The sequence below is a fragment of the Chaetodon trifascialis genome, chromosome 19, assembly GCF_039877785.1.
Source record: "Chaetodon trifascialis isolate fChaTrf1 chromosome 19, fChaTrf1.hap1, whole genome shotgun sequence".
Taxonomy (NCBI): domain Eukaryota; kingdom Metazoa; phylum Chordata; class Actinopteri; order Chaetodontiformes; family Chaetodontidae; genus Chaetodon; species Chaetodon trifascialis.
The window spans coordinates 9,649,209-9,673,572 of NC_092074.1; the positions used below are offsets into that span (position 1 = coordinate 9,649,209).

At 42.1% G+C, this 24,364-nt stretch overlaps 2 protein-coding genes across 7 annotated transcripts in view; both read left to right on the forward strand.

Moving 5' to 3' along the window:
* evlb (Enah/Vasp-like b) overlaps positions 1 to 14,789 on the forward strand; it is a 43,754-nt gene extending 28,965 nt beyond the window's left edge. For 3 of the 5 annotated variants that reach the window (XM_070987207.1, XM_070987205.1, XM_070987210.1), the window contains exons 2-13: positions 409 to 577; positions 1,321 to 1,498; positions 6,977 to 7,043; positions 9,818 to 9,885; positions 10,026 to 10,273; positions 10,433 to 10,530; positions 10,719 to 10,758; positions 11,118 to 11,169; positions 12,022 to 12,079; positions 12,171 to 12,231; positions 12,413 to 12,470; positions 13,726 to 14,789. In XM_070987207.1, the coding sequence (XP_070843308.1) occupies positions 409 to 577; positions 1,321 to 1,498; positions 6,977 to 7,043; positions 9,818 to 9,885; positions 10,026 to 10,273; positions 10,433 to 10,530; positions 10,719 to 10,758; positions 11,118 to 11,169; positions 12,022 to 12,079; positions 12,171 to 12,231; positions 12,413 to 12,470; positions 13,726 to 13,763 (1,135 nt within the window). In that variant the 3' untranslated portion in view covers positions 13,764 to 14,789. The remainder of the gene's footprint in view (positions 1 to 408; positions 578 to 1,320; positions 1,499 to 6,976; positions 7,044 to 9,817; positions 9,886 to 10,025; positions 10,274 to 10,432; positions 10,531 to 10,718; positions 10,759 to 11,117; positions 11,170 to 12,021; positions 12,080 to 12,170; positions 12,232 to 12,412; positions 12,471 to 13,725) is intronic. The other 2 variants (XM_070987209.1, XM_070987206.1) reach the window with 1 other exon arrangement.
* A 1,570-nt stretch (positions 14,790 to 16,359) lies between these two features.
* On the forward strand, positions 16,360 to 22,332 carry yy1b (YY1 transcription factor b). 2 transcript variants are annotated; one of them, XM_070987212.1, is made up of 5 exons: positions 16,360 to 17,032; positions 18,298 to 18,460; positions 19,341 to 19,401; positions 19,841 to 19,999; positions 21,224 to 22,332. In XM_070987212.1, exons 1-5 carry the CDS (start codon positions 16,492 to 16,494, stop codon positions 21,404 to 21,406), a joined length of 1,107 nt encoding a protein of 368 aa, XP_070843313.1. In that variant the 5' UTR covers positions 16,360 to 16,491; the 3' UTR covers positions 21,407 to 22,332. The 2 variants fall into 2 exon arrangements, with proteins under 2 accessions (XP_070843313.1, XP_070843314.1); XM_070987213.1 differs by having other exon boundaries at positions 18,310 to 18,460.
* The last annotated feature ends 2,032 nt before the right edge of the window (positions 22,333 to 24,364 follow it).

Genomic DNA, 24,364 nt, shown 5'->3' on the forward strand with positions numbered 1-24,364 from the left:
GCCGTTAAAATTGATTTGTGTTAACGCGTTAATAACACGATATTTTTGACAGCACTAATATATAAGTGTAGCCATAAGACACAGAGGCTCTCTCCACCTTCATGTACAGCACACAGCTGTAGAGCATGGAGCTGTATGCACACTCCTCTCTGAGGCTTTCTGGAATCAAGTCGAGGAGTTAGGATAGGGTGGATGTGGCAGGTTGAAGAAAAATGCTCATGTCAAAAAGTCAGTAACTTGTGGAATACACAAACATTTATAGATGGTTATATCTAAAAGCAAGTCTGAATATCCAAGGGTTGATTTTTCCTGAAATAATTGTTTCTTGAGTGAACACTGATTTGTGTTGAACTGTGTTGAATTCTGCACTAAGTTAACTCTCTAACTCTCTTTCTCCTCCACTCCCAGCGAGCAGAGTATCTGCCAGGCGAGGGCCTCTGTCATGGTCTATGATGACACCAGTAAGAAGTGGGTGCCCATCAAGCCTGGGCAGCAGGGATTCAGCCGCATCAACATCTACCACAACACTGCCAACAACACCTTCAGAGTGGTGGGCGTCAAACTGCAGGACCAGCAGGTAATGGACAGAAGATGACGGCACGCTGCTGTGAGACTTATGTGGAGCCATTTAGCCACTGGAGAGAGAGATTTCATTTGGTGTGGGAGGATTGCAGCATAGAACATTCGGACCGTTGTGGATTGAGATTTCTTTTGAAGTAACATGCGAGGCAAAATAGTTGTTGTCACTTAAGGAGCGTTTAATAGGGGGAACAAGTGGTAATTTTATATAAAACAGACTCGGGTGCATGTGAGAAGCACTGCTTCCTTCTCTGATGTGATGAGAAGTCACACAATAATACCAGGTTCAGCACACGCAACTAAAATCATAAATCAACTGTCATCTAATTTTCTCTGCCACCAACCATTTAACTAGCTGTGTTACACATTATATATTAAAATTCCAGCTTGTGATGCCACATTACAGCTTATAGCTCAATCCACAAACACGCTGTGTGACTGGTGACAAATCCAGAAGCTTTTACAAGCTGTGCTGTTTTCTGTCTTTGCAGTGGAACAAATGACAAAACACAAATCATTAAATCCTTTCAGACACAGAGCCATCAATCCTCTGGTGTCCAAAATTCTGCCAGCCACACAGCAGAGTTATGAGAATAGCGATCATGTTGTATTTATCTCCCAGCCCGCCATCTGTACTTACAGTGTACAGCATCCCTCAGATAAAGAAGAAGCTGGCTGTATAAGGTAATTGCTTCTTTGGGAAACTACAGCTCCGTCTCTCCTCTTCCTCCTCTCTCACAGGTGGTTATCAACTACTCCATAGTGAAGGGCCTCAAGTACAACCAGGCCACCCCGACCTTCCACCAGTGGCGGGACGCCAGGCAGGTCTATGGCCTCAACTTTGCCAGCAAGGAGGAGGCCACCACCTTCTCCAACGCCATGCTTTTTGCCCTCAACGTCCTCAGCGCTCAGGATGGAGGTGCGTCTCCCTTCTGTGTAGCATTTACATTAGACTCTGAAGATGCTGCAAACCCACAAAGGTGTTTTCACTTGTTTTCACTGTCTGATGAGACATCTGCTCAGGTTAAAGTTGAGCGAAACTATGCTGGAATCACATCAAACCACACAAACCAATAAGAATGATAAATGAGCCACTTTTACCAGACAAACAGATGCAATACGGCTAATCCGAAGGTCAGAGAGATGACAGTCAAACACGGTCTTCATGTGTCTCTCACAAGGAGACTGATTAGACCAAATAAGTGAAAACACCTGTGTGGTTGGATCATTGGTATGCTTTTAGTCTTCTAGTGTGTTTTACTAAGCAGCAAGCCTTCAATAATAGAGCTCGAGCAGCTTCACGTTGGCATCTCGTCCTCTCTGTTGGCCACTTTGGGAAAAGTCATGAGACAGCATCCTCAGGGCATGCTAACTGAATACAAATGCTGACCTACAACATCACAGCGAGCCTTCGAGGTGTGACGCTTGTTGTCAAAGTGCAATTAAAATGGATTAAGATGCACTGTAACCCATCACATCTAAGAATACATATTGTCTGTAATCTGCCTTTGACCTTTAGCAGCCACGTCTGTTGAAAGACTTCTTGCAAGACAGGCGTCCTCTTCAGATGCTTGTGTGCATGAGTGTGCGTATACACTTGTGTAAGAAAGAGAAAGACAGATGAATATAAATTCAGAGACAGAGACAGAGTGAGCATCACTTGTCAGTCATTACTGGAGCAGCAGCAGCAGCAGCAGCAGCAGCAGCAGTGTGTCTCCCCCTGCAGTCCCCTCCAGCCTCTTAATTAGAATGAGTCACTGAGAAGATCTCCCCCGGGTCCCGTGCTAGAGAGCAGATCTTTTCATCTGCCTAATAACACGGGAACAGAGAACAAAGAGGCTCGAGTGACAGCAGCCAAACACAAGTGCACAAATACACAAGAGAAGGGGACGCACACTCGACAGATAGACTGAGCGATAGCCTCAAAGCTGCCAGCTCGCGACAACACAGCCGTGACTAGCTGCTTTAAGAGATGCAATCTGTTCACAGACGCTATCAAACACACACACACTGCAAGAAACACAGGAATAGCAGCATTCATGTGTGTGCGTGAGAGAGAGAAAGGAGATTATTTCCTGTATTTTGGCGCATGTTTCTTCTCTCCCACGTGGCAAAGGATCTGATTTCAACACATCTGTGAGCTCAAAGTGATTTTACAAGACACATTCACACCTTCAAAGGTCAGCATGTGCACGTCTCCCTCCACTCCAAACATGTATCTGCCCCCTCTAGTGGTAAGAGGGACAAAATCTCATCTTTTGTACTCTAAATCTATTGTTCTCACATTGGAGGAAAGTAAATACTGTTTGGGGCCACCAGTGTTTCTCATGCCTATTTTCATAGCAGGTTGGTCAGAGAGACACTTCCTGTCACCTGTGAGCCTGACAAAGCCCACTTGGATGATCCATTTCAGATTCTGAGAGTTGATCAATGTTCGATGATCAACAGATGAAAAAAACATTAATTTACTTAATGAGGTTAAGTAGTCAATTATAAGATATAGGATGGGTATATACTTTTATTATTATTATTATTATTCCATGTCTTCTTTCAGACTAGTGTAAAAAAAATACATTTCACTTTCATTTTTAACACATTTTAGAAAGCTTGTAAAACAAAAATGATCATCTATCTATATTCTGAAGGTTTTTACTGAGGGGTTGTTCATACTGTATCATTCATAGCCCCATTTAAAGACCATTTTATTCCTAAAAACAAGATGAAATGGATCTTTTATGTCTGCTGGCATTAGTTATATTGTCTATTAGTTATCATTTTTACCCTTTTCGCCTGTAGTGTCTCCCCTTAAACTGCATCTTGAGCAGCAGTGCTTGACCTCTGGCTGCCAGGTGAAACACAACACATCCATTTTCTTGACATTTCAATACGATAGCTGGTTGGACAGCGTGTGTTTGAGGCTCGTCCTGAAGCAGAGATGCGTCCGGATCAGCTGGCTCTAATATTCGTGGGTGCGAGTGGCATCAGGCTGCGCAGCCTCCAGACAAACCCGACCTTTTGAAACATTAACCAGAGATGCTCGCTGCGCTGCTGCTGCCTGCAGGTGTGGGTTACGAGATGACAGATGATACTGTGGCTGCGTGGAGGAGGGGAGGTGGAGAGGAGGGGGAGAGGCAGGCAGGTGAGGAGAGAGGGATAGAGAGGGAGGTGATGGAGGGGAAGGAAGAGGAGCTGAAGGCAAAAAATGGTGAGCGGGGAGTGGGTCTGTCAGTGCCTCTGTGTCTGCTACAGCCGGTTCCTCTTCTTCAGCATGTCATGTAGGTAGTAAAGCTCTGTGTGTGTTTATCTTTGAACCTCTGCATGACATAGTTTAAGTCTGTGTGTGTGTGTATTGAAAGGTTGTGATGTGCATTCCTACAAGTGTGTGTTGCCATCAGCTGCTGTTATAATTTCATAGCAGAGGCCAAAGTCACTCTCTGTATGACGAATAATGTAAATCAGCCTCCCCTCTGTATAGATGCTACAGTGTTCTACCTGAAAGGTACTGCTAGCAATCATATAAACCAGAAAAAAGCCACATTTTGTCAATTTTAAGTATATGGAGTAAGTGAGATTTTCGATTAGAATGGCATTTCTGCTTGATAAATTACTTTTATTTCGTGCATTCTCGTTTCTGTCATTTGAAATGAACCCTGTCCTCTCAGCTTTTTGAGAGCCATAAAGATCATGAAAGCAATGATCTTTCTACTCTAGTATCTCAATAACTTTCAAATGGGCACCGTCTCACTCTCGCTGGTTTTTACACATTCGCTTTTATCAGGTAAAAATAACTACATGCAAATGAGATATTTTTGCTTTTGTACTTTTTAGACAGAACAAGCCAGCTATGAGTACCAGCCTTTGAGTTACTTTTCACTGCTTGGCTTTTACTATTGACAGACTGAATTCGTAACACCTGTTCATTTTAATGGATAGTCTTTATTGGTGTAAAAATGACAATTTGTGGAGCTATGTCTCGTCACAGTAAGGCTGTCAGGCAACCAGTGGTGACTCCCAACAACTCCTGTTACTCATCATTAAAATGATAAAGTTTAGGAAATTGTATGCTGCCTCAGTTCAAGTCTCCACTGCACATGAGAAAAGAAGATCTGAAAAAAAGAAAAAAAATGTCTAAGTCATCAAATCTAAAGGCAGTTAATCAAGAAGCAGATTAATCACTACTTAAAATAACCAAGACACTATTTACAGCCCTGTTTGTTTGAGAGAAACAGTGTGTGTCTTTGTGTGTGTGAGGTATCTGATGGTAGGCATGAGTCAGGTCTTTTGTAGTCCAGTGTTATTTTTGGGTTTCTGTTACTTGATCAATGGCGGCCATTATCACCATCACCTCGCCGGAGAGTGACTTCCATTAGAGATGTGAGCAGCGGAGAGAATCGTCAGTGAGCGCTGACCCGGAAAACAACCTGACGGTGTGGAGCTGTAAACCTAGGGACACTTTCATTAGACACAAGGAGACACGGTCTTTGATATCGACCCAAATGAAGAGAGTTTTCTCCGTTTATAAAAGCCTGCTGCCAAAACACAAATGTGAGCGTAAATCCTGAATCTTCCCTCTGAAGCTGTTCTCAGGAGGAACAGTGAAGATTAATATTGTCCCAGAGGAGAGCAGCGATGAGAAAAGTTTCACTGAACACTGATGATTCACTCTGATTTGATTGTAATCCCTGGGTTGACGTCCTCCTGTGCTCGCCTTATCGTGTCTTAAATTAATTACATTCCCTATCTGGCTCTCCATCTGCAGATCTCACTTTCGTGTTAAACGGATTACATCGCAAGTGCCTTTTAGCTCAAGTCACATCATAAGCAAGAGGGGGAGATACTGCAGAGAGTCACAGATCTTTGGTATAGATCCACCTCTCCTGTGATGTCTTTACATCAATGAACTGACTTCGCATCTTTTAACACAAAACCGTCCTTTTTCCGCCCATTTTGATGAAACGAGGAGTGATGATCCATCTTTGATCCTTTATAGCATTCTCAGAAAATGTCACAGATTCATCCAAAGGGTGAAAAATGCTAAAAATTTGAATTTAGGTCTCTCCTGTCTGTGAACTTTGACCCCAAAAGCACACGCGTGAAGCTGCAGTATGTCAATAGCTCGACAACCGCAGACGACAGAATTTCCTCTGTTTCCAATTTGGGGCCATCTGCTTGTGGAGAGCAGCTCAAACACGCTCCAGACGTCGCTCAACCGCTGTTTTCCATGTTCCAGAACACTTAACCCACCGGCAAGCTGCATTTCATCAGAATAATACTCTTGGCTCCTTGGCTGACATTCGTCTGTGCTCATTTTCTCATTTGGGTGGATTGAAAAAGTAAAGAGACGGCTACCCAGAAGTGTGTGCTTGCATGTGTGTGTGAGATGGGTATATTCTTCTCAGACAGTGTTAAAGAATCAAATGGAGCATCATGGATCCTAATAGAGCGCCCTGCATGTTTTAGGTGTTTCCCTCCTCCACCACACCTGATTCAAATGAGTGGCTCGTTATCAAGCACTGCAGAGCTTGATGACGAGCCAGAAACACTCACTAGGTTTACATGCAGTCAAGTAACCCTTTCATAACCAGAATATCAGCAATAACCCTGTTGCGCACGGCCATGTAAACACCAATAACCCTTTTGAAACTCTTTTTAAAAACCCGAATATGACCCCTGGGTTACTCCTTTTCTAACCGAATATTTGGTCATGTATACGCCTATCGGAATATCCCCAACGAACGGAACATTAATTTGTGTTCTGCGCATGTTCTGTTCGCAAGGATATTGGTCTTTTGAGTGCAGGTAGCATGGATCTGGATGGCACAGCTCCGGCTCCATTTCCTATTTCTTCACGTTCTCGCCTTCCATTAATGAAGAAAGTGAGACAGATTAGTGTCAAGTACTGGTGGTGGGTCATTACCAGCCCCGGGCTGTTCATTATGCACCATGCTGCTGTTGTTGTTTGGATACAGAAAGAAGCTGAAATGACGCGCATTGCGTCATGACGTTCTCCGTGCGTCCACAAGTTGTCCGTGCGACGCTGTTTTGATCGGGACATCCCAATTGAATAACCCTGTTTGCTCATGCATGTAAACAGGTTATTCCGAATGTTTCAGAAACCAGAATATTGACCATAACCTGAATATTGACTGCATATAAACGTAGTGACTGTAATAGAGCATTGTACAGTAGTTTACAGGTGTAAAGAGACTTTTCATTGCACATTACTCATTAGAGAACAAAGAGGACATAATGATCAACTGCTGTTAAATTTGCTGTTTGACTGTCTCGACTGGTGCTTATTTCAGTTAACATTACACTGGTCACAATGGATTATTATGGTGAACTTCACTTCACCTGTGTCTCTTTGTCTCTCTCTGCTTTCATTTGCATCTTTTAGGTCCAGCTGTCCAGCGCCAGGTCCAGAATGGACCAACCTCAGATGAGATTGAAGCTCAGAGAGCAAGGTAAAATTTCTTAAGACTGAACAGTGAAATGGTTAAACAAAACTCAAAACTGGATTCAAATACCTGTCTGTAACATTAAACCTGTATTAACTCATCTTTGGACACAACAAACTGTAAACAGAACACTGATATTACCAAAGTTGCTGATTTACACAACTGGCAGATCCAGAGCAACATCTGCATTCATGTTATGTTTTTGTCTGCCTGGCAAATACACATCCAATATTCACTGTCCTTCAGCTCCTCACCAACTCATCAGGGAAAAATCTGACTCTTTAGCAGCTAAATGCTCACTGTCTTCAGCGGCTAGTCCCTAACTTGTTCTGTCTGCTGTTTGGTGCCGGGTATTTATATGCTGAAAACAGCGACCTGCCATTGAAAATGACTCTATGAAGGCAGTCAGAAGCAATCAAACAGGTTAAAACCAATGAGCAAAAAGAAGCTAAAACACTCTGCAGAGCTGACAGGAACTGCAGTCGAGTGATGATTCTGTTAATGCATAGTCCTTTGATCCATTGTTAATATAAAAATATTGATTATAGCACCTTTAAGCATTGACAGAATAAGCAACATTAAACAAAGTTGATAGAAAACGTGTTATTATATTTTCTATTTATTAAAAATTTAATGCACAGACACTGTGTAGGTTGGATTTGATCAGATCTGATTGGCAGTGGCCTGGCAGCATAATCAAGCCACCCCATGAAAATGTTGCTAAATTCAACGTTTCCAACATCTATTTTAAACCAGTGAGAAGAGCACAGACAGAAACAGAAACACAAAAAGTCTCCTGTGAAATAACCAAAATGGTTCAAAGTGTGGCAGAAAATTGTGTTTTCATGTAAGATCCCATCGCTCATAAAAGAGAAGCTGGCTGAGACGCTGACGCTCTTTAAATAAGAGGGGGGTCCTGGAGACCAGCAATGGAACATAGGCACAGGAACACACTCGCAGTGATACTCCAAAGACCAGATTTTTAAAAACACATAAAAGATTGTCGGCTATATTTAGATCATCCCATTAGCGTTGTGACATGCCGGCTTCCAGAACGTTTTCCGGTGAGGCTTCTTGTATTTTAGCACAGGTGGGACGGCTTTTAAGGGAAATTTACTTAATTGTCCCCAAACCAGTGGATGAACTTGAAGTGAACTCAGTCCAAACGAGAGTAGTGGTGAGGATTATGGTCGTGAGTGCGTTCCCATGTGTTACTCAGACAGAATATGAACTCTCGTGGCTGAGATAACCAGACAGCTTCCCTCACTGACTTTTATTCCTGTTCTCTTTTATCCTTCTCCTCCTCTTAATACCCTCTGCCCCCTCACAGGACTAACTCCTATAGCTAACAGTCAGACAAAGACAGTGAGCTTTACAGAAGGCCGCAACACAAGATGTTCATTTTTCCAAATCATAGAGGCAGTTTAGTATTTGAAACAATGCTCGAGGCAGTTTCCATGGCTTGCTAAACGGCCTGCATTTCTTCCACTGTGGCTACTATTCCTCTCTCCCCTTCAGAGACACACTGAGGCACAACTAGGTCTTTGTTGCTGTTTTTAAACCTACTCCAGCTTAGCCTATTGGTTCATCCAAATGCCAAATGCCAGGGCTTAAGAGAACAAATATGATGGGAGTTACGGCTCTCTCTGATCCCATGTCTGCTAAACTGTACCTCTGGCACAAAGGATTAGGTCTGTGATTGTGACGGGAGATTGTGTGCTCATGCGTGTGGATTTCGGGTTTGTGTGTGTGTGTCAGCGGACGCAAATTAATTTGACTGAGCTCTCTCCAGTGGTAGCGGGGCAGTATTGCTCAGCATCTCTGCTCCTGCTGCGTGCGCTGCTGTCACATCGAGGAGGCTGCTGGCTCAGCACTTCTCTCCAGCACACAGCTGGAAAATTCCACTTCCTCTCCACGAGCTGCCTCCTTTCTCCCTCTCTCCTGAGTCGTGACATACATATGCTTCCCACATCAAAGGCAGAGACGCGAGGAGAGATGAGGAGGGGTTTGATGGGAGTTGGGAGGGGCGTGGCTGCAGGGTGGAGCGCAGGGATGGACGGACGTGAAGGAGAGAGTGACGTGGGTTTGGACAGACGAGGAGTGGTGTAAGGCTGCAGGGGAAATTGTGCAGCAGCGCCAAAAAGTTCTTTGACGTATGTAAAGGAGTAGACGTCTTCAAGTCAGGTGAAGTCTACAAGCTCCACAAATCAAAGCTGCCTTCAGCATGAGAACAGAGAAAATCATCCCATCTGCCACGATTTACATGCACAAAGTGACAGAGTCATGGAAAATAAAGTTGCTGTTAAAAAGCAGCAAGTTTACTTGAAAATTTGAAACTCCAAGACAGAGACATTTCAGTGAATTAGCTTATTTCCTTATGTCATTATTAGGGAGTTGAACCCATGACCTGCTTGCCAGGACATAGCCGAGCATTTCGCCTTTCAGCCGTTGGGTTGGAGTCCAAACCTGAGCTGAAAGGAGAATGAATAACTTACATTTGTCAGGTGGACACAAGCATGAGTCTAAACAAACAACATGTTATTCATATCCACTTTATAAGGTGATAATGTGTCAGCGTTGTGTGCTGTTTGGGCTCCGCTTGTGCCCAATGGATGTCACTTCTGCTACTGCAGCCTTGAGGCAGGGGGACTTTTCTCTGGCTGCTGCTGTGAGATGCTTGGCTGCTCTTTTCCTGTAGGATAATGAAGTGACAGAATCACAAATAAGACATGACATTGTGATATTAAGTGACCAGGCGCGTTTCCTTCCTGTCCCTGTAGGCAGATGATGGAGCAGCAGCAGCAGATGCAGGCGCACATGGAGCGGGAGCGACGGTCGTCCAACTCAGGTGCTCGCACTGAAGAGCACACGTCAGCTGAAGTTTATGTAGCAAAATGTTTTGTATTGTTTACAATAAAATGTGTTTTAATCATCTGTCAAAGTTAGAACTGCATCACACAGACTCATCTCCATCTTCACGTCACTCAGGTTCTCCTTTTCAAGGCCACCCTGCTGTGCTCTCCGTGGCACCCCCAGTAGTACCTCCCCCCATGAACATGGGTGGTCCTCCTCCCCCTCCACCACCGCCGGGACCTCCGCCACCTTCAGCAGGGGCGCCCCAGCCTCCTCTCCCACCTCCACTTCCCATGTGTGGAGGGATTCACGGGGATGAGCCCCCCGCCCAGACGGGTCTCGCCGCTATGATCGCTGGAGCCAAACTGCGCCGCGTTCAAAGAGTGAGACACCAGTTTATCTCTGCAGCTTTGACGAATCAAGTGAGGCAGGAAGTGGATTATCTCCACCGAACGCCTGACTGACATACTTGATAAGTTTACTGTTTGTACGTATCAGAGAGCAACAAGTAACTCTGGACTTCACTCCTCTCCTCTCCTCAGCCTGAGGACAGCTCTTCAAGCGCCAAAAACGATGCCAACCGAACAAGTGGAGGAAGCGGAGGACTGATGGAGGAGATGAACGCTCTGTTGGCGCGAAGGTCAGAGCTGAGTTGAGAACACCACAAAACCATTTTGCATCGATATCCTGCAGCCACCATTAAAGCTTTTAATCAATGTGTGGCTCAGGATTCATTAATGATTATTGTTATTATGATTAAAACTGTTGACCTTCGTGGATGTGGATGAAATGCCCTGTTCTTAGTTGAGGCTTCTTCTTCCCCCTCAGAAGGAAAGCAGCCTCAGAGAAGCCAGAGGACAGCCAAAATGTAAGTGAATGAAAGAGTATCGTGAAGCTGGTGATTTATTATAATAATTAGGATGATGATTGAGCCATGGATGTTGATAATGTTGGTGGTAATTAGAGGAGCATAATAATAATCAACGTTATTTGGGTGTATCATCATTTTTATTGTTTGTCAAGTGATGAAAACAGAGAAGCAAACTGAGAAAAAATTAGTGCAATAAGGAAAGAATTACAAGACAAAGGAGTCAGATGAGGAGGTTTTGTGCAGGTGGGATGAATAAAGGCGTAATATCAAATAGAAGTGCTCATGATGATGATGATGATGATGATGATGATGATGCTGAGGATGCTTATTACAGTTATCCTTTCGTCTTCCTTTAGGATGACCCAAATTCTCCGTCACCCAGCACCCGGAGTGGACAGAACGCCACAGGTGGGGAAACCTGAGCACAGTCCACGATGTTACAACCTCATGTATTCCTGTGTGAAGGCCTGACTGAGTCAGAGATTAAGGGCAATAGAAAACATACAGAGAAGAACACATCATGGCCAAAAAAGATGCCAATTTCATGAGACAGGAGTGTAACAGATGCAGTGGTGGAAAGAAACAAAGTGGACTTCATTCAAGTACTGTATTTCAGTACAGTTTTGAAGTTGCTGAACGATACGTCAGATGGAAATATTGTACTTTTTAATTCATGACAAAGACAGCCTCAGTTACTATTTTACAGATTAGGATTTAACATACAAAAACAATTATTTTTATTAGAATAAACATCCTGAAGTAGTTCAAATGAGCTCCACTGTGAGCAGCTACAACAGCTAATAATGCTACTTATGCATTAGTGCATCTGGATTGTCAAACTCATGGTTTAAGATATGGTAATTTGTCACTCACAGGGGATTTTCCTGCATTATGAGAACTTTTACTTTTGATTCTCTCAGTTCCTGTTTCTCAGAATACTGTACTTATGGTCAGATTTTGAATGCACGACTTTACTTGTAAACACTGAAGTATTGCTACTTTCACTGAAGTATGTGTAGGATCTGAGTACCACCACTGCACAGGTATAATGTAAATGTTAAAGGGAAATCAATAGAGAAGTCAGATTAAAAAGTAAGTGAAGTAAAAACTAAAGTAACTGATGATGATTGTAGACAGAGAGATTCTGTCTGTCAGTCTGTCCTCCTGTCTGTACCTTTCTGGTTATGGCTCAAAGTCTGCCTCAGATAATGTTAATAAACCCTTGCTGGTTTCTCTGCCTGACCCGTTCCTGTTGTTTAGATGGTGCAAAGAAGCCGTGGGACCGAGCTAACTCTGCAGACAGGTCAATGGTTTCAAGGTGAGAGCCGGCGGTGTCACAGCTCATTGGATATGTGTCTGTGAAGCCGAACGACGGGAGTGAGTCTAACAGAGATTGTGTTGTCATGCAGGGTACGGCCCGCGGGGGGTGGCAGTGACACAGACTCGTTAGACCTTGACAGAATGAAACAGGTGAAGAAAACACACTGAACACTAACCAGCAGCCACGATTTTGTTACTTATGTTTTGGCAAAACAGAAATCATGTATTTCCCAAAAGTTTATTTGCTTGCTGTGTTCAAGAATTTCTACAGCAAATAAATATGTGTGGTACTACGAACACTGATGTTATCCATTTGTTTGTGCATCGTTAGGAAATCTTGGAAGAGGTGTTTCGTGAATTGCACAAAGTGAAGGATGAAATCATCGATGGTATGTTTAATTTCCTCTTGAAACACTGAAGAGGGGTAATCAATCAACATTTTGGAGCACCGTCTCTTGCCTAATTCATGCTGATGAATATTTAATTGGAAGTCTAACCAGTGGGACGATGGGAGTTAGGTGTTATGTTGAGCTGTGACCACTAGGTTGCACTAGAGTCCCAGAAACCTGAACATGGAAATTTAATAGATCAAAGCTTACAGTACATAGACAAGCAGCATTTTAAAAACGTGGGTAGATCATCTATAATGATCACAGATAAGAACAAAGTGAATACCTTGTATTGAATTACATTATTACTCAATGTTATTACTGGATTAAATAAAATGTGTGAAATAACTCAAATTATAGGGATGTTTATCACAAATATGTCCAAATATGATAAATTGACATCGGAATGAATTGCAGATTATGTTAAATATGTTAGAAATTGTTCATGTAAGCCTGAAAACTCCTGAATAATATCATCTTCAGTCCCTACATGTTTACATTATCTCACACATATTACATTACAGAGGAAGCTACACATTGATTCTACATACATTTATATCATCTATGATAAAAAATTATAATACATTGCAGAAAAGTTTAATAAATGACTTTACATTACAGAAACTGTAATGACAAATTATTAGACATGTTTTATCAATTATCACGACAAAATATAATCCAAAATATCTTACACATATACATAGATTTCTACAGTATCATAATGAAAATGCGAATAAATTACAAAATAATCCAGATATTGCATGAATATTACACAGTACATTGTACATTACACTGTACATGCACATACTATATTATAGTAAAAATAATAATACATTACAACGTAATCCTGGTAATTGACTAAATATTAGTCATATTTTCAGTCAATAGTTAAAGTAAATAAACAGAAATAAACGATATCACTAATAGGATCATTTGCAGTCAATGATATTAATGAATGCATTATTTTCTCTTTTTTCCTTTGTTTATTTTTCATGATACGTCTGTCCCACCACTTTCTTTAAAGGAGCATCCCATGAAGATAACCCTGATGACATCACTATAATATAATCAGGGTTAATTTTTCACACTTTGGAAAGCTCCAACTGTTTTCACAGGATATGTAGTATTGCGCATGGCGACTAAACTGAACTTCATGCGCCTTTAACTTCTCACTGCAGACAGGGTTTGATGTTATGAGGATATATTAATCTAACTGGTTGTATATGTTCCTTTGTTTTCTCTTTTCTGCCTACAGCCATTAGACATGAACTCAGTCGAATTAGCACGACATAATCTTTCAGAGCCACTCCGCGACATGAGCCACCTTTTCGTGGTGGTTCCTTTTCCCCTGCAGCAGCTGCTGCGGCCCTGAAGAGGAGGAGGAGGAGCAGGAGGAGGAAGAGAAGTCAGGAACGGAGGCCCAAACTGTGACATCTACTCATCCTGTCCAGCTGCGGTGTTGAAGCAATGCAGCAACGTTGCTGTAACACCGCAGACGTGTCTGTGTAACGTTTGGTTTGTTTGTTCGGAGAGATGGACGTGACCGGGGCTCGCTCTCGCACTGATTACTCTGATTTCTTAACATTTTCTGTCTGTTTGTTAGCCCAGTTCACCCCTCTGTCCTCCACCTGAAGGAAAATGGATAAAATTCTAATGATTTTATTTGTTTTGCTTTTTTTTCTCCACACACTTTTTTATTATTATTACTATCATTTTCATTATTATTATTACTATCATTTTTATGATTGTCAGCGTAATGTTAATATGAATAGTGGTAGTGTAGTGAGTGCAATGGTAATAATGAGGAAATGATAATGAGAATATGATAGTAATGATAATGTTGATCATTATTATTGCACATCATTTTATGTCAGCCTTTTACATTTTATATTGAATATTTTCATTTGTTTTTGTTTTAGATACAATTGCAAGCACATCCAAAAAATTGTTTCTCGTCCTCTAACATCGAACATTTTTTAAAGGTTTTTTATCCTTTTCGCCAACACAGATATGTGTGGAACCATGGCAGAAAAAAAGCAGGCTCTGACCTGAAACTGAGGGTGGAATAAACTTCTTTGGATATTGCGATCTTATAAACAAAACAAAACAAAACAAAAAAAATTAAATAATACACAAGAGTATTTGTGATCATGTTGTTAATAAAATGTTTATTGGCTGCAAGGATATGGTGAAGTATCGTTCATTTTATTCTCTCCTTTTACGACAAAGTGCTTCCTGGTTTGACAACAATAACAACAAAAGAAACGCACTAAGTTTAAAATGAATTCAAATAAAACTGTGAACAATGTCTTGGATAAACGAGGCTGTCTCTTTCCTTTTGTGCTTGTTTGGGCGCTACTTTGATGCCTGTCTGGTGCTTTTGTCAGACTCAATTTTTCTTTTCATTTATTTTTTTTTTTCCTAACGCAAAAATATGTGCTTATTAAATAGGCTCCATAAATGGCAGCTGGTGCTGTACAGAGAAGTGTGAAACATCTGAGCTGCTTCTGTGCAACCTTATTGTGTTATGAAAGTGTTGCACACAATGTAGGATGCTGTTAAAGTGTCCTGCAAAAATATTTGCTAAATAGATTCCAAAAATAAGCCCAAATGATCAATTAATGTAGCACGCTCTTTGTGCATTACTAGGTACTCATGAAAGTGTTTAATTATCTGTAAATGTAAAATTTATTGTGAATTAATGATAACTCCACCTCATAGATTCAGCATGGGCTTGTGGTGTGTCCCCTATTTGCTGCAGGCTCTTGTGCTATTTACATAAAATTGAAGTAAAACAACATACTTTTTCAGCTCTAGCATATCAGCTACATAAATACTGTAATGCTACCAACCACTACATGCAATTGGCTGAGACTTGTAGGCAGGAAGATGAACATTGGCTCTCACTTTATTGAAACTTTACTGGTTTTAAAAATCACTTGCTAAGTAACAGTATCCACATTTTGCATGCACGCACAATATTTGGCAGGTGGGATTAAACGCTGCAGGCTTTATTGTCAGTGAGAGCATGCATCAGTCCATATAAACAGAGTTGCTGCAAATATTGATTAGAATGTCATCAAATGCAAAAACTGAGGCGTGGACACTCATGCAACATGATGGGAAGCTTGAACCCATGGAGAGCAGTGCAACAGCAGTTTCTTCCTTTAATTGGCCATTCATATGTCTATAGCCAGTGTAGCTTTATTTAGACTTAGGTCTGATCATCATTGTGTAGATCTAACAATAGACTTCAACGGATGCAGCAAGGGCAAAGTTGATTTATGTCGGTACTCTATACTTCAAGTTCAAGTTGATTAACTCTTTTCTTTGTGCAAAAAATCTGCATGTTTCCAGCTGTGTTGGACTATTAAAACAGTTCAAATAAAGCCAGTTAAGACTATCTAATAAAAATAATCAATCAATTAAAGTCAATTCAATTTTTGCTGGATAGGCAAGGCTTGCTTCCCATCTCATCCCATTCACGTTCAATTCTTTGCTTCAAAAGTTGCTGATCAGGATAAGCCAGTTTAATAGGCTACATAATTTTGGCATCAGGTCACTTGTGATGGATATTTGCTATTTTAGACATTTTGTAGACAAAATTATCCTTTGAAAACATAATCTATACGGCAAGTGAAATTCAATAATAGTTGCGCTTCTAATTCCTAAACATTATGTAATTTACCAGTTCATTCATGTGAAAAAAAAATCACATTACTGCTTTTGTGACAAATATAACATAACATCATGTCAACAAAGTTTGGGAACCCCCTGGTACAACCGCTACCACCAGCAGCACTGTTATCGCTGGGTTCACCAAAGTCTCGCGATGTTTCTCTATTAGAGAGCATTGTGGCGACGAGAACTGGTGTGGGACGGAGTGAAGAGAGTTGTTATCGAAGAAGAGGGAGAGGAGACAGAGGCAGGAGCAGAGCCGGGGGTGTGTGAGTGTGTTTGTGAGGTCCAAAAAGGAGCACAACACGGCGTGAATGAGAGAGGCAAGCTGGCGGAATTCAATATGGCATCCGGAGATACGCTGTACATTGAGACAGACGGCTCGGAGATGCCGGCCGAGATCGTGGAGCTTCACGAGATAGAGGTGGAAACGATACCGGTGGAGACTATCGAGACCACGGTGGTCGGCGGGGATGACGATGACGACGATGGGCAGCCCATGATCGCGCTCCAGCCGCTGGTCACCGACGACCCCAGCTCGATCCACCACCATCAGGAGGTGATCCTGGTCCAGACCCGGGAGGAGGTGGTCGGTGGGGATGATTCGGACCTGCACACGGACGGCGGCAGCGGGTTCGAGGACCAGATCCTCATCCCGGTACCGGCTCCTGGGGTGGAGGATGAGTACATCGAACAGACTTTGGTGACTGTGGCTGGGAAGAGCTCAGTGGGTCGGGTGAAACGGGGAGGCGGCACTGGAGGCAAGAAAGCGGGCAAAAAGAGCTATTTAAGTGGCGCGGAGGCTGGCGGAAGAAAATGGGAACAGAAGCAGGTGCAAATAAAGACACTGGAGGGGGAATTTTCTGTTACAATGTGGGCGTCGGGTAAGTAACGTTAACGTTAGCCCTGTGGTGGTCTGTCAGATCCGTTGTTAGCCGTTGCATGAGGCCTCGTTGCCAGGGCGTTGTCCTGCTGCACCAGACTAGTTCCTGGAGTGCTCCGTTGCACCGTTGTGAAAAGCAACAAATAATGCAAGTTTTCGATGCAAAACCTTATTATAGCATAGCGAAATGTTTTTGTTTTGAAGGGAGGCCATGTTTTAGGTGTTGCTGGGCGCCGCCATATTCCCCGAGACTAGTAAGTATGGCGGCGGCCCCGAAAAAATGGCGATTGTGGCGGTCAGGCAGAGATGGCGGCGGTGCTTGGGGGAGATCGAGACAGCTGGGTTTGGGTTATGTGCAGGCCGCAAAACTGTGGCGAATGTGGTGTTCAACTGCAGCTGGTGCAGCGACGGAGGGACATGAGGAGCGTGTGGAAGTTTAATATGTGTGGGATTTAGATTGTGGGACTTTTTATGCAGTAAATCGTTTAGCAGTTAGCTGTTTGCTGTTGGTTCATCAGACAGCTTTACGTCTGCGTCAGGTTAGCTAGCTGCTGCCTCTGAGCAGCGGGGGAATGACCCAGTGGTGATCCATCATTACGGAAAAGGGTCTTAATAAGGCAACGAATAGCTTATATTTTAATGCTTGCTGGTTTTATATTACAGTCAGATTAAAAAATAAACACTCACTGCTGGTCAAAGTGTTAATATTGAGGACGCAGCAGCTACTTTGAGCTATTTTTAGTGCACCCTGCTGGTTGCTTTACAGTAGGATTCAGTGGTTTTGCTTCTTATTTGTACTCACGTCTTCACTGAAGGGAGGTAGAGTCCTGTGCTCTAAAAAAAAAGTGTATATCTGAGAAACAAAGCCAGAAAATTCTAATTTAACTAAAACTGTAGATGAAATTATTATTAAAAAATTTCTGCAGATAACTAGATGTTAGTCTGCCAAACTTTTGTCTTTATGTTTTCTACTTTTCTTGTTTGTCGTATGTAATTTTGTTATTACGGTTAGCAGGGTCCCATTAGCATTAGTTAATTATTATTTATGATTTTAACACCTGTAAAATTAATAGCAGGAGGAGGCGAATATGTGAAATTGGGTCATTTTGTTAATAATACAAATCCATAGTACTTAATGCAACAGTAATGTGGCTCCTGATATCACCTCATAGCCTAAGCGGCTGCAGATGTGTTTGCCCTCCCTCCCACCTTTAGCCAGGGGGAAACACGTATGTTATCGGTTCAGTCTCTGTAATGTGTTTCTAGATGACAATAAAGACATTGACCATGAGTCAGTGGTGGAGGAGCAGATCGTCGGGGAGAACTCCCCTCCGGACTACTCCGAGTACATGACGGGGAAGAAGCTGCCCCCTGGTGGCATCCCGGGGATCGACCTCTCAGACCCCAAACAGCTGGCGGAGTTTGCCAGGTGAGTGTGTGATGGGGTCTGTTACCTGAGGGGACACAAGCAGGAAGATATCACTGTTCAGTCACAAAGATGAATAGAATAGGCTGTGAAGGAAAGATCACACATGTAAAAACAAAGCAGTTTAGAGCACATTCTTCCATCAGTGGTTGTATTTCCTGCCTCAGCTGAACTTTTGGCTACCTCATTTACAGGAAGGGGCAGAGAAACCTCCAATATGTTCAACAAAAGATTTATTTCCTACTGACAATGCCATAGTTTTTTCTTCCCCTCAGGTTAAGCGTCTGTGTGTCTTTTGAAGCACACGTAAACACTGTGTGAAATGATGCCTGTGGTGTGGCACGAAATTGTGTTTTGGTGGTGTCTCAGGTGACCATCAAAAAAGTTAAAAGGAAAAAAAGGTGTTCAGTGGCGCCAGTTTAGCAACTAACAGTTATGCAATGATCATTATATGCACCCTGTCATTTTGACATCTAATTGTATGATCTATAAGATGTCAGAACACGGTCAGAACTGTCAGTCGTAATAAAACTAAATTTGGCCCACTTCAGTTGCTTGTTTGGTCCAACCAGGAGCTGCAAAGCAGCGAGACCAGTGACTGCTCACACCAAGCAGGCATGATGTAATTATTTATCATAAGAACTTCACAGAAACTTTTCGGTTTTGCCATAAATGTGTGTCATCTCGAGGTGAAATGCCATGTGGGGACATTTCTGCTACCTCTTACTGATAAAGGTTATTGATTAACTAAAAAAAAAAAAATCAACATTAAAACTGGACCAGGAGATGATGGGTGCTTGCATCAAAAGGGATGGCTTTGCACGATGTGTCTCTGTTTTTGTTTGTTAAAAACTCCAACCCACATCTTTTTTTTGGGACACAGGATGAAGCCCAGGAAAGTCAAAGAGGACGATGCTCCCCGGACGATAGCCTGTCCTCATAAAGTGAGTGTAACAACAATCTATAATAACATAACAATCTGTTGTTTGATGGTCTGAACATTGTTGCTGTCTGCGTAATTGCAAATTTCTGTAAAGGTTATTAAAAGTGAAGGAAGCACTTTAGTGTATTGATTTTCATGTACCTACAAGGACACAATGAAACCTCATCTGAACTCTACATGTTTTGCTAATATAAAAGTTTTAAATATATATATATATATACACACACACACACACACACACACACACACACACACACACAGACATGATTAAAGGAAACTATAGAAAATGTAGAGGACTCTTGTGTATTTGTGTACAAGGAAAAACAAAAGCCATTTTGATGCACCACTTCAGAGTTTACATGCCTGCTGCAAACAACCTGACATTACTTGCCCATGTGCGCTGTTTGTCAACTTTGTGCTGCACTTTCTCTGGTCCCCAGGGCTGCACAAAGATGTTCAGGGATAACTCAGCCATGAGGAAGCATCTCCACACCCACGGCCCCCGCGTGCATGTCTGCGCAGAGTGCGGCAAGGCGTTTGTCGAGAGCTCCAAACTCAAACGTCACCAACTTGTTCACACAGGAGAGAAACCCTTCCAGGTTGGCATCTGGGCGCGCTTCACACTCCACCATGCACAGATACACTCTCACTATTTTTACATTTTAAGCACATAAGCCCATCACAGTTTAATGCTGATTTCAGGCTAAGGAGAATGGGATATTGAGTAATTGCTGGCTTATGGGGTTCAAAATTTGTCTACCAACACCAGTAAAACTCAAGGTCATCTGTCTCAGTGGCTTGTAACATTTTGATGCTTTGCATTATCTTAAACTTGCTCCAAAATCATTTGAATTTACTACATATTGTAATATATATCTGCACCTTAATTACTTAGGCTACGATGGCAGAGTTTCCATCAGTGTTCTTAGACTTTTGTACCAGTGGTTCTGTGTTTTCATGGTAAAGATGCAGACCAAAGCAGGCTTCTCATTGGCCCACAGCTGTTGATTTTGCTGAGTCAAATGACACCACAGTTTACAGTAACAGCTGTAGCTGCATAGCTATTGTATCTAATTAAGTTCTATAAGCTCATTGAAAACAATGTTTCCATCTGGCTGATAACTTTAAATGAGAGGCCTAGAGAAGAATTTTACTGTATTATATATTTGATTGCTACATACACACTTGCACAGCAAGACCAAGAGTCAAACTGCCTGCCCCACAATCAGTATTGTTTTGTATTGCAGTGTCCAGCTAATTGGTCCTTGTAGTAGAATGATAAAGGAAAGTGTGAGCTCAGACTGTAATTTTGTCCTAACGTGAACCTGTTTGGCTGCTTACTCTTATTGTTTGCATTTTCAAACACTATGTTTCACTGTAATGTTACAGTAGAAAGGGGTTTTAGGAGCAACTCTAACCTATGTGTTCAGTCACCATAAGATTATTTTGGGTAATGCTGGCTGGGGTTGCTGAAGTGTAAACTTCCTTATGTCAAACAAAGGTCCATACTGTTCGTGGTTAAGTAGTTAGCCTGATAGCTAACGATTGTGGCTTTAGTTAGAGCAGATCAATACACTGTTTAGTCCTTTCTGTCCACTTCTGCTCTGGTGTTTTTGGTTTAGTTGAAATGCAGTGTATAGCTCTACAGCCACTACTTCAACGTGTAGAGAAGTCCAAAGCGTGACAGGCGTGCTGTTGCTAAGCTGTGGTCAATATTTGTTAAGGGAAGATGTTAACAAATTGTCAGTGAAGTCCAGAAGTTGGGTGTTCACAATGTATGATCAATGTGGAGACTGACCCCTCTGCTCCTCTCCCTCTTTTAGTGCACCTTTGAAGGCTGTGGGAAGCGGTTTTCTCTGGACTTCAACCTGCGCACACATGTGCGGATCCACACTGGAGACCGGCCCTACGTCTGCCCCTTCGACGGCTGCAACAAGAAGTTCGCGCAGTCGACCAACCTAAAGTCTCACATTCTCACACACGCCAAAGCCAAAAATAACCAATGAGAGTCCTTCTGACAGAGTCAAGCCACACCAATGTGGAGGAAAAGAGCATCTTAGCGGCACATGTGAAACCTCTTTGAACGGAATGAAAAGCTTGAGACTTATTGATTTATATGAAAAAATCTGACAGATTAAGAGACTTAAAAACAATGAAATTCAGCTAGTTTCCCTGCATCTCTTTTCTTCTGCTGTCATCTTGGATGAGGAACACACTGACTATTTCCCCAATGCCCCGGCCAACGCAGTCCCTTTGTTTCTCCAGTGGCACTTGGCTGCCAGAAGATGGAACTCATGGACAAACATCAGAGACTTATTTTTACCAGAGCGAGGAGAGAAGCAGCAATCTATTAGTATTTTTATTTTCTCACATAGCTTTTATTTTCCTCAAGTGTGCATATTGTACACTTGACTCAGGCTGTGTTTAGTAAAATTGTGATTTTTTTTTTTTCTTTCTCCTCCTGCATTATGAGATCAACCTATGATACAAAAGGCCGCTGGCCTTGCGTGACCTGTTTCACATGTATGACAAGTTAAAAAACAGCTGTATGTTTGCATTTCCATACCTTTGGTTGTATTTTTTCTCTAACCACAAAATAACCTTGTATACTTGTACTGTATGGCTGTATTGAAAATACGTAGACATAGATAGAGGTGTGATTTAAAGTGTTAACCGATTAAACTTTTAGTCATGAGTTGCTTTATATTTTCTATGAGCTGTCTTTACACAGATGAATGAGTAATATAAGCTTACTCAGAGCGTGTCTCAGTTAAAGTATCTGGAGCGTACATTGAATTGACTGCGAGACCATCACTTTCTTTGTTAGAATGTAATGTACAGAAGTCAACCATTAACTTCCTTTGTTGATATTTACACCCATGTATCTCAACTGCCCACAATAAAATGGGTCATTCCAACCCTGTCGAAATATGCGAAAGCTTTTCTTAAGTGGATCTTTTTCACTGACTAATGTTTGTTATTCTTCTTGATCTGAACTACGTAGTGTTTGGAATGTGCTGTTTTGTTTTTGTTTTTGTTTTTTTTGAAGGAAATCCATGTATTTGATGTCACTAGTTACTGTGCAGATTGTTGAGACTTATTTTACATTTGAAAAACATGATCTTTTTATTATGAAATAGGCTCCGTTGTTATAGGTTAACTCACAGAATATAAAGCAGTTAGAAGTAGCTTGACCTCAAGCGGGTTCCAACACTTAAGTGGTGCTGACGTGTTAATGCATCAGTAATAATGATCCAATAGTATAATGATATAACACTGACAGGCGCCTTTCTGCATAATGACTGCTTTTATTTTTAATACTCTCTTGCTTAAGTACAATTTCTAATGCACGTCCATCACTTGCAATGGAATATTTATATATATATATACATTGCTACTTTTTACTTAAGTAATGGACTGAATACCAACCAATCTTTGTCACAATCCATCTTTGTTGTTCTTTATGCTTCTTTGTTTTTTAGATGGCGTTTTGGTTAAACCTTTTTAACTCACCAACCAGAGATATTAGTATAGTTATATCTCATAGGTCTATTCAATAATCCATCAGTGGCTACACAAAAGATAAGAAATTAGAAGCATTTAAAACATTACGTGTTGTGGAAAATGTCCAGCAGCAACATGCAACAGACTTCCAAAATTGACTTTTTTAGGGACATTAAAAGTAAAGATGTCAGTCTTCATCCGTGTTTGACTCAGGGTAACAGACTTAGCATCAGCTAAGTGGAATTTTTCTCCTTCCTTCTCAGGTCCCCACTTGCAATTTTTGAGTTTACACATAAGTCCTTTCCATTTTGTGCTCAGCCAGCAGGATTAACACAACTGTCGACCTCAGCGCCCTGCTAAGATCCTGCTCTTTGGCCTGATCCTGGTCATCCTGCTGCAGACCCCAGACCAGCTCTTCTTACTGCCCCCTTCTGGCACACAGCTCTCATGACTGTGCCCAGGTGCCCGTGCTATCCATGGTGCTGATCCCCATGCGGCGCATACAACAGCATTGGCAAGCTGCAGAGTAAAATAGACAGTTTTTGAAAACTCCTGTTCTCGCTGTCTGTCACACAGAGCGATCCTAGAGGAAGAGGAAAAACAAAGGGAGCCGTCCTGCTTTGTGTTTCTGGTGAGGAGATACATTGATTCAGCTCCAGTGCATTCCTGATGTCTTATTGGCTTTTTTGGACTCCAAACAGCTCCGACTTGCTGCTTGAAATTCAGAGCCAGGCACATTTTACCTTTACCTGAGAGCAACTTTGACTGGAGTGATGTGTAAGTCCACCCTCTGTGTGTCTGAGAGAGAGTCAGAGTTTGTAAGGCTGATTCAGGCATGATTCCACTTGGGGGTCTCTGTCTTTTTTCTTTTTTTCCAAGGCACCATTTATTCACAGGATTGGTTGTTTTGATTGACAAAGGCAGGGGAGAGTAAATGCACTACTTGTTATGCAGCTGAAGTCTGTCAAGCCTCCAACACCTGCTCTCTTTCAGATGCTTATTTCATTATGGCTTCTCTCTCCCAGGAGTCGAGGCACTTGTGTGTATGTGTGTGTGTTTTTTCTATTTTTAATTCCGTGCTGCATGTTTACCTGGATGTTCCCTTTCTTGCCTTCTCTCTCTCTCTCTCTCTCGGCTTTGGCCAAGTCTTAGCTTATTCGCAACCTGAGTCTGATCTCGCCTACAATCTCGTCGGCTGGATTTTCTTTCATTAGTTTGTCTCCCTCTCTGTTGCACTGGCGGCAAGCAAACACAGGTTTATCATAGTGAAGCATGCCAGGCAGCCTCAGCGGTGAGATACCCACCGTAGCTGCACTAAACCCCTTCATCTGTGAGTGGAGACTAAATCAGGAAATCTTTACAGATCTACCTTCAGCCCTCTGTGCTTTATTATTTATTTTGCATTTCTTAATAACACTTCTGCAGAGATCCTCCTCTCGCTTGTGCTCTGCTTGTCAAGA

Excerpts from the sequence above, each read along its gene's own strand:
- yy1b (XM_070987212.1), top strand. The coding sequence starts at position 16,492 with ATGGCATCCGGAGATACGCTGTACATTGAGACAGACGGCTCGGAGATG. Across the intron at positions 17,033-18,297 it reads TGTTACAATGTGGGCGTCGG|ATGACAATAAAGACATTGAC; the intron begins GTAAGTAACGTT and ends ATGTGTTTCTAG. Across the intron at positions 19,402-19,840 it reads CGATAGCCTGTCCTCATAAA|GGCTGCACAAAGATGTTCAG; the intron begins GTGAGTGTAACA and ends TCTGGTCCCCAG.